The 9,284-nt window shown below is 41.6% G+C and overlaps 1 protein-coding gene across 2 annotated transcripts; it reads left to right on the top strand.

Annotated features, from left to right (window-relative positions):
• Positions 1-255: 255 nt before the first annotated feature.
• Positions 256-8,236, top strand: LOC138603540 (splicing factor U2AF 35 kDa subunit-like). Of its 2 annotated transcripts, XM_069675379.1 has the most exons (8): positions 256-307; positions 1,395-1,482; positions 2,527-2,593; positions 5,062-5,111; positions 5,315-5,413; positions 6,499-6,632; positions 7,776-7,868; positions 7,951-8,236. In XM_069675379.1, the coding sequence occupies exons 1-8, from the start codon at positions 264-266 to the stop codon at positions 8,060-8,062; spliced, it is 687 nt and encodes a 228-aa protein (XP_069531480.1). In that variant the 5' UTR covers positions 256-263; the 3' UTR covers positions 8,063-8,236. The 2 variants fall into 2 exon arrangements, with proteins under 2 accessions (XP_069531480.1, XP_069531481.1); XM_069675380.1 differs by lacking the exons at positions 256-307; positions 1,395-1,482; positions 2,527-2,593 and adding exons at positions 3,167-3,336; positions 4,325-4,392.
• The last annotated feature ends 1,048 nt before the right edge of the window (positions 8,237-9,284 follow it).

The following is a 9,284-nucleotide window of genomic DNA, read 5'->3' as shown; positions in this document are numbered from 1 at the left end:
ATGTTTATGTACTTTTCTACCACTGCAATACTCCCGTTATTCTGTACATCCGGGTAAAAGAGGAAAATCAATTAAAAAAAAAGTTAAGTTAGTGAATATCTTGATAATTAATAACACTGTGTTGAGAAATTAATATATTTTACGGAACAACAGCGCGGACATGTGGCGTTTTGGGGTCAAAGCAAGTTGTTGGGTGGTGCGACTGCGCAATCGCTCTCTGTGTACGTAATGACGTACATCATTGCGTCACCGACGAGCCGAAAATGGCGGAGTACTTGGCATCCATTTTCGGCACAGAGAAAGACAAGTAAGTTTTATTTCATGTTCACGTTATTTTGCGCCTCAACGACGAGTTTTATAGAAAGTATGTTTGCAGTGGTTCATCCTCATCCCGAGTGTGGCTCAGTGTAGGGCCGCAGCTCTACAGGATACGCTAGTCAAGCTAACATTAGCCCGAGGAAGCTAACCCTCAGCTAACGCATTGAATGAAACTCAGGAAGACACCTTAGCTAACCTGCAGCAGCTGTGTACTCTCAGTTTGCGCCAAAATGTCTCCTTTGGCAAAATGATTACAGCTCTATCGATGCACACGTGAACATCAACAGCATACTTTGCATGTTAATTCTCTTGTTAAATTAACGAAGTTGTTAGCCGAGACACTGCCTTCCTCGGGGGGTTTGTTTCGTTTTCACCGGTGGAGTGCAGCAAAAGGCAAACAAGCTGTTAAAGTACAAAATTCAGTGTCGCGATATGTGAATTTATACCTGTGATGCTTCAATGTGATGATTTTCGGAGAAAGAAGATTGTTGCCTTTCGTACAGGGGTGGTCTTAGGAAGTAGCAAAACAAAACAGTCAAGTTAGTCAAGCTGAGGCAGCCACCCACCTCAATTCATTCAGTCTGATAAGCGGAGAAATTGGTTAAAAAATATGTGACTTAAAAATTTATGACCTATAAATGAAGTTTTTTTTGTATTTTTCTGAAAATATTTTAGGAAACGACTTAAAATGTATCCCTAAATCACCTGTTCTGACATTTAGTGAATTCATTTCATTGATGCGTGGTTCATAGACTAGTCTGGTGGCATGCTGTATTTCTACGTTTTAAAGAATCCCATGTGAAAATAACACTGAAATGATCTGACTAACAAGTGTCAATCCTAAATACTAATCAGCTCTCATCCATGCATGAAAATAGTACCAAACAAACACACTGTTTACTCCTGTATCAGCAACCTTCTGAAAACACTATATAGCCCAGCTGTCTTAGTTAGACTTGCGCTCCTGAATTTTGTCTTTATAGAAAAATTAGATGTAATTTTTCTGAATATTAGCACTGTAAATCAATGGAAACAAAATAACTACAATGCTGATAACACCATTCCTTCTTTTCCAGGGTCAATTGTTCATTTTATTTTAAAATCGGAGCTTGCAGACATGGAGATCGCTGCTCGAGATTGCACAACAAACCGACCTTCAGTCAGGTGAGGATACTGCAAAGTTTTTCCCCTTTAGATAATGCTCTGATTTTGAGAGACGTGTTGAAAGAAAAAAGGACTGGGGAAGCACCTTAGGGGTTCAGTGTCTTGAGCCCCTTTTCCACTGGTCAAAACCCCGCTAATACCCGGCTTTAACAAAGCTTACAATCGGCCTTCAGACCCAGACACAAATCACTCTGCAGTAGACCCGGGTAATTATCGCTTTGGCTCCCATCGGCAATGATGGGAACACAAAACCTGTGTCGACGCGCTAATCTCCACCCCCTTTACAGCGCAATGCTATGCTCCGTCTAACTTTTGCGACTCCGTTCTACAAATTCCGCCCATCTCCATCCGAGCAGCGCTCGAACATCGTTCCAAATTTGTGGACGGCGAGTTTAATAAATAGACTGAATAAGTGATAGATACAATAAAGACTTAACCACTGTAACATCTTCACTGTTTACTGACCCAGTCTCCAGTACGTTTGAGACGTCAGGCGGTGACGCAGCAAAAAAGAGACCGACAGGAGTAAACTCCACTGGAAATGGGAAAAGAGACAATCATTATCTATAAGTTGGTTCTTCCGGGTCTGAAGAACTTGCGTCAACGCGCTGATTTCAGTGGGAAAGGGGTATGGCTCTGACTCATCAGGGCACACGGCCAGTGGATATTGTAAGAGCACTGAGCTTTGTTATGATGGCCTGTTTTGTTTGGCTTTCAATCTGAAAGGCAAAAATTCTTCATGTGGATGAGTAACTTCTTTAAAAGTTTGTTCATGAATGAGTAGCTGGCACACACGGTGTTCTGCCTAAATTATTACAAACTTTGTGAGTCTTATCGTTAATGTGTGAGCAAGTGCTCATGTAGAAAAATGTTCAGTTTGTCAGTCAGTTATTTTCTAGTTTGTCCCAGCACGTCTTCTCTAATATCCCAGTTTGTTTGTTTTTTCAGGTACGTAAGCTATGTAGGCTCTCTTAATCTCAGTTGATTCAGAAAGATGTACATATGCTATAAACACTTAATGTGTGCTGTTCTTTTCTCCTGCAGACCATCTTGATTCAAAACATCTACCGTAATCCCCAGAACAGCGCACAGACGGCCGACGCCTCTCGCTGTAAGTTTAACACTTGTCAGCAACCTCGCTGTCTGTTTCCCACAAGTTGTCCTCACATGTCACAGCAGGTGTGAGGTACTGCTTCAGCTGCGGAGACCCGGCTTATCTCCCAATAACGCCAAACCAAATATTAAGTCATTCGCCGGTTATCACGTAAAACCAGCAGCAAACATAAACACCTGCTTCTGATGCTTCCACTATCTTTAATACAACCTTGTGTAGCTCACGTGACTCTCACACAGCAGTCCCTAAGTATCTGAACACAAACAAACAGTACTTACAGACTTGGCTGATAATAATAGAACACGAAGAACTGTGTGTTGAAGGTGTGTACAGTCTAGTCGAGCTGAAGCAGTACCTCTAAAACAGGTAAGTGTGTTTATGTTCAGGAGGGCCTTAGTTAAAATTGACTTGTCTGTTTTGATTTGAATCATGCATCCAGTGAATTCTACAGCACTGCATAAAAAGGGGACACTCTTTGAAAAGTGGAGTGGTACCTGTGTCCACTAATGGTGTGTTTTTTTTGCTCTGGCAGCACCTATTTTCGATACAAAACCAATGTAGCTAGCAGTGTCAGCTGTTTTTGTCACAGCGCTCTCAGATAAAAATAGTTCAAATTTTGGAACACTGCCGCGCTCGTCAATGTCACCGACCAATCAAAATCAAGACGGGGCGGGACTTCTGATATCAGCTTTGTCATCAACAATGGCGGAGGAGAAGCGTACCGTCTCGTTTTTTCGAAGGTACAATTTCCAGGTGTAGAGCCGCTGCTAACGCCAGGACACGATTCCTTTCCATTATATTAATGTTTTGTTTGTAAAATATCCGTGAATAAAAGCAAATATTAAGCATACAGCGCAATTTAAAACACAACGTAACGGTCACTACCGACGGAAGCGGACGTGCCGCCGGAGAACTTTCGTAACCTAGCAACAGTAAGCGCCAGTGAGAAGTTGAGTTTGTGGGCGCTGCCAGTGCCGTTAGTGGACATGAGATCACAGACGTGTTTAAATTAAGCATAACTTCACCATCAGAAGTTACTGCTGATCTTGTCAAATGTCCTTTATCAGCACTCTTACTTGGGCAAATGCCCTCATTGATCAACAATAACCTCTTTGATACATTTTTATTGAATTTTAATCGAATATTGTGCGACAATAAAGGACACATTTATGTGTAACTCTTAGGTTCATTCATTTACATTCACTGCAATCTGGAGACCATTTAAACCAGTGAATAAGTGTGATCCGTTGCTGTGAACGAGTAGCCTCCAGTTGTTTGTTGTAAGGTTGAATCAGAGCAGTATATTTGTTAGAATAATGAATGAAGGTCGCTGTTTCTTATGACAAAGTTAATTCAAAAACATGATAAAAAATGGCCAAAAGGGGGCATCTTTTACACATTTCTGTGCTTGTGTAAATACATACAAACAACTTTTAATCAAGTCTTTTGATTTATTTCTGTGGAGTGCAATCTATTTAAAATAAATAAAACCAAAATGTTGATTGATCACAGTCTGATACATAAAATAGGAACCATTAAAGTAAGGAGAAAAGCCAAATATACAAATATCTGTCATTACATAACCCATGCCATCAGCTAGAACTCACAGGATGTACAGAAATAACCACTGCAGACTGCAACAGGCAAATTTCTAATCACGCTTCTTTCTTCCCCAGCTCTTTATTTTTGGTTGATTTCTGTCACAGAAGTTTACGTTTTGTATTTCAGACCATTTCCCTCTTGAACATTTACCTTCATAACCTTGAAAACTGCCCAGTCTGCTGATGCTTTACACTGTAAGTTCTCCCTTCATCTGCAGGACCCTCCAGCACCGACTGCACTTAACTTACAGACCACACCTCCCCACAGAGAGTTGACTAAGCACAGGAACATGTCCTTTACATCATTTCCTGGATAACAAATAAACCCTATACCACATGCTGTTTTGGGACATTGTCTGACTTACTGTTGTTGTGTTCATTTAAAAGCTTCACATTGAGAACACATTTGTTTTGCTTCTGATTCACTGAAGCAGGTTTCTGCTAGTGCTGGCCCCGAGTCAGGGAATTCTCTCTCATGTTATAACCAGCAGAAGTCGTAAAAAGTTAACCTCAAAATTCCTTCCTATATTTTCCCACACTTAAAGTAAAGGAGGGCGCAGAGCGGCGTTCCAGGAAAGCTACAACATTACCAAATAATTTCAAAGTAAAAGCCCGCTAACAAGGAAAAGGCAAAGAGGGGATCAGCTCTAGTTTTTACCTTGCTTCTTTGAAAACAGGTTGAAGTGCAAGCAAAAGCTGAGAAATGGAAGAGTAGCCTGTTTTTTGTGAAACATATAACATACAGAAAGTTTGTGATCCATGTTTACAGGGTGTAACTATTTAATGTTGCTACAGATTCAATAGTCTTTTAGCGCCAGCGTCCCTGTATCTCTACCTTAACTGTCCCCGTGTTCACATTTCTAGGCGCCGTCAGCGATGTGGAAATGCAGGAGCACTACGACGAGTTCTTTGAGGTGAGCGACCGCGACATGACGTAAAAACTCTTATCTGTCTGACATTGCTCAAATGGATTTAATTTGTGCTGAAGCAAGGTTTACTTAAGAGGCAATATTTATACAGTAGGATTGTGCAACAGCTGTACTGTAATTACTTTTTTAAAGATACCGTGAACCTGTTGGACAGCTTGATTATTCATTGCCCCTCTCTCCCCCCTCAGGAGGTGTTCACAGAGATGGAGGAGAAGTATGGGGAGGTGGAGGAGATGAACGTGTGCGATAACTTGGGTGACCACCTAGTCGGCAATGTCTACGTAAAGGTTTGTAATAGATGGAATGTATGGAATTAAGCTCAGCGGTTAAATCGCACTTTCCATGTGCAGAGACTCAGCCCTCGATGCAGCGGCCCCTGGCTTAACTCCCACTCTCGACCCCCTGCCATGAACCCTCCCCACTCTCTCCTCCCCCGTTCCCAACACTGTCCACTGTAAAAAAAAAAAAAAAAAAATCCAGAGTTCATGGCCACCATGTCACGTATACAAACTTGATTGTCCAGCCCATCGCTAAATGTAAACAAATGTTCGTATATTGAAGAAGTATTCAATAAAGTTTGAACCAAAAAAAAACCTATATGTAAACAAAGCGAGCATGGACCGTGATGGGAACCTAAAAATACATATGTGGTTATTTATTATAGATGTTATAGCGCCATCGTCTGTGTAAAACACCATAACACATACCTCTCTCTGCATTTTATACTGGTATATTGGTCGCACTGGTGTATATAGGACGCAGCCCACTTTTTCGATGAAAAAAAATGTATTGAAAGTGCGTCTACTCAGAATATTACGGTAATCGGTTGGTATTTTATGTCAAATTTCTGTAGTACATTTCGAGCAGTGCCCATCTGACTTTGCTACGAGCTGATTGGCTGTTGAAACGTGCCCTGCGCTCTAACACCGCTTCCATATTTTTGCTGCGACGATGTCTCGTCGTTTGCTTTGAACTGGGCTTGTCTAAGATGTCCACGTCGAAATGACTCTGCGTTTTGTGTGTGTGTGTTTGTGTTTGTATGTGTTGCTGAACCCCCGCCCTTGATCAAACACCTACACAGTCAGCAGAGGACACAAGTTGAGTGTCCTTAAATGACATTAACACAATCCTTTCCAGCTTGTGTACAAATGTTGGGCAAAATATTCTGCATTTTATTTTACACTTTATTCCTAAATTCTGCTGTTCTCTCACCGTTTCTGCTTCCTGTGAAACACAGCGCCCATAGGGAACCAATACAGAAACATTCTACACCAAGATATGTCTCATTTGCATTCACATTTGTTTATCTATGTCACGTTAGTTGACATAAATTATTACTCATCCTAAGTGTATGTGTATCCTCTGTGTGTAGTTCCGACGTGAGGAGGACGCAGAGAAAGCAGTCATGGACCTGAACAACCGTTGGTTCAACGCCCAGCCCATCCACGCAGAGCTCTCCCCCGTCACCGACTTCAGGGAAGCTTGCTGCCGTCAGTATGAAATGGGGTGAGTTATTTGTGGTCCTTTTTAATGCTGTCTATTATTTGAACATATATGATGTTAAAACGTTGAAGTTGGTCCATAGCTGCCTTTTTTCAGCAATTGGCGGCCTTGTTCATGATTTTTGGCGAGCACACAAGTGGGGGCCTCTAAACATTAATTTACTTTGTTTGATCAGCAGATATCAAACAATCTCTGTCTCTGGAAGGATTCTACATTCTGACCTGTTGTAACCTTCTCAGTAATGACACATAAATTGAAAGCAGCTGTTAAACCTTATCAGATGTTTCCATAAACCATGTGTGATTTCCTCTTGCCAAGGAAATTGGAATGCAACCATAAATCGCTGCGGCAGCTGCTAAAAAGCCTCGATTTTGTAGGCGCTATTGCGTCGACATAGACAGTGTGCGAGGTCATCAGGTGAAGGCAGTAGAAGGCATGTGGTGTTGGCAGCAGTGAGGTGAGGCTGGAAGAAAGTCAGCCTGGCAGCTAGACAATCCGGGAAAATGCTTCACTGTTGAGGCAGCTGCTTTGAGGCTCCAGCGGAATGAGCCCTGAAAAACTCCAGGCTTACGGCGTTTACTGCTGAATGTTTACAACCACTCTTGTAGCGGCTCCCGCTTTAAACTTTGTTTTATATGTTGAATGTGCCTCATCAAATTACCACACAGAGTAAACCGAGACAGGGGTAGAAATGTGTACACATAACACGCACAGGGTGTGATTTCTCCCAGAGGAACCCTGGCAGGTAAATCATGCCCTGCCAGCAGCTCGATAAAACTGTCCTCTGCATTCAGCTGCACGTGTCCTTAAGCAAGGCACGGAAATGCTGCCAGCTGCATGGGCATGGTGTGAACTACCACATATTCTTTTAAATGCAAAGGTAAACTTTGTCCTAGCACAGTGGGCGGAAACTTGTGATTCTCAGCTTTATGAGCCCCTCTGTGTTTTTCCATTGGGTCGGGGCTTGCTTGCTCTGCCAATGACAGGACGGCCTCAGAGTGGGGGGGTTTGATAAAGATCAGATGTTTTGCGTGGTGGGCTGGCATGCTCCTCAGCATGTGTTGGAGCCAGTTTTTTTCCTCGTGGCGCTGCTCCACCAAGCCTCGCAAATTTAACCCTTCATGTGCTTTTTTTTTCTTCCTGCAGAGAGTGCACCCGAGGTGGATTTTGCAACTTTATGCACCTGAAACCCATATCGCGGGAACTTCGAAGGGAGTTGTACGGCCGCCGCAGGAAAAGGTATCAACATTTTGGATGTGAATATTCATTGTTTTTGGAACAATTTGAATGCAGAAATTAATCTTTTCTTGTCTCCCGCCAGACATCGCTCTCGCTCACGCTCCAGGGAACGACGCTCCCGCTCCAGGGACCGACGGCGAGACCGCGGCGAGAGGCGAAGATCGAGGGATCGAGAGCGCTCTGGAAGATTCTGAAAGAAGCCCAGACCCAATGTCCTACCAAATCCCTCCACCCTTAACCCCGGCAGTGATGACAAAGTTATTTTCTGTTTTTTGTTTTTTTTTGGTGAATTGTTGGAAGTGTTTTTCTTTTATTCCCTTTTTTTAAGACGAGCTCGTGTCGCTTTCTCAATAAAAACAGATTTGTAATTCTGCACTGGCACCACTTGCTTTTAGAAGATCAGCTTATTTCTTATGAAAAGACCTTTTATATATGTAAACTGCTTATCCAAGCTGTGCAAAAACATTAAGCAGCGGCCCTGTTACTGTAAAGATTATATTATTGAAATGTACTGTGACTCAATAGCCGCTTTACTCTATCTATAAGGGTCATTTACTCCAGCAGGAATCCATTTTTTAAATGGTCATACAACCTCAGCTTTTGGTCCTCTTCCAGCTCTGTTTAACTTAAGACAATAGTTAACTTTAAGACGTACATCTTTACATGATTACAGCTTGTAATCAGAGATCTTTGTGACCTTTTATATTCACATTAACTGCATTCAAAAACACAGCATAGCTGTTGAATGCAATTCAAAGTAGATGGATGCATTCTTAAACATATAGCTGTGTCATGCTTACTTAATTTTTCCCCTGTTCCACTTTGACTGATGCAACATTTACCAAAACTCGATCAGCCAGTCATCCGCCTTTAACATACTTCCAGTTCTGTTCTCAGAGCTGACGAGTTTGGTTGACACATTTATTTCCTTCAGTTAAACATAAAGCTTGAATAAATTAGCTTATTTGGTTTTAGCTTAGCTCATACGTAATAGGGTTTGGATAGGTGTCTAAATTTGAATATAATAACATTGGTTTTAATTAATGAATGATTTGAATTAAAAAATGGAGGTAAAAGATGAAAAACGAGACTAAAACATATTAAAACAGACATTACAAAACTAATAGTCTTTCTCATAATCCTCATTAGTTACGTTAAAATTTTGATTTTGAAAATGTTCATCTATTCTGAGTTGGTGCATGTTACCAAACGGAGTCAAAATCGCGTCTAACGTAACATAAACCAGTCTTTTTATCTTTTGTCAGTCTATTTTATTTATTACTCTGACTGGTTACGTGCATATTTTGGGACTAGCACGCCTCGCATGAGAAGTTCTAAAGGTGGCACATGCGTCAAAGTCTGTGCTGTGTGTGTTTGGTCAATAAAAGGTAAACAGATGGTGCGGACAACTTTAAC

This window comes from Semicossyphus pulcher, unplaced genomic scaffold (assembly GCF_022749685.1).
Source record: "Semicossyphus pulcher isolate SPU_LCO1_2020_fin unplaced genomic scaffold, fSemPul1.0.p SCAF_24, whole genome shotgun sequence".
Classification (NCBI taxonomy): Eukaryota; Metazoa; Chordata; class Actinopteri; order Labriformes; family Labridae; genus Semicossyphus; species Semicossyphus pulcher.
This window is presented reverse-complemented; position numbering and strand designations above follow the sequence as displayed.

Bases quoted from the DNA above. Each gene is read 5' to 3' on its own strand.
- LOC138603540 (XM_069675379.1), top strand. From the start codon at position 264: ATGGCGGAGTACTTGGCATCCATTTTCGGCACAGAGAAAGACAA. The intron at 308-1,394 runs GTAAGTTTTATT...CTTCTTTTCCAG, and splicing joins TTCGGCACAGAGAAAGACAA to GGTCAATTGTTCATTTTATT. The intron at 5,112-5,314 runs GTGAGCGACCGC...CTCCCCCCTCAG, and splicing joins ACTACGACGAGTTCTTTGAG to GAGGTGTTCACAGAGATGGA.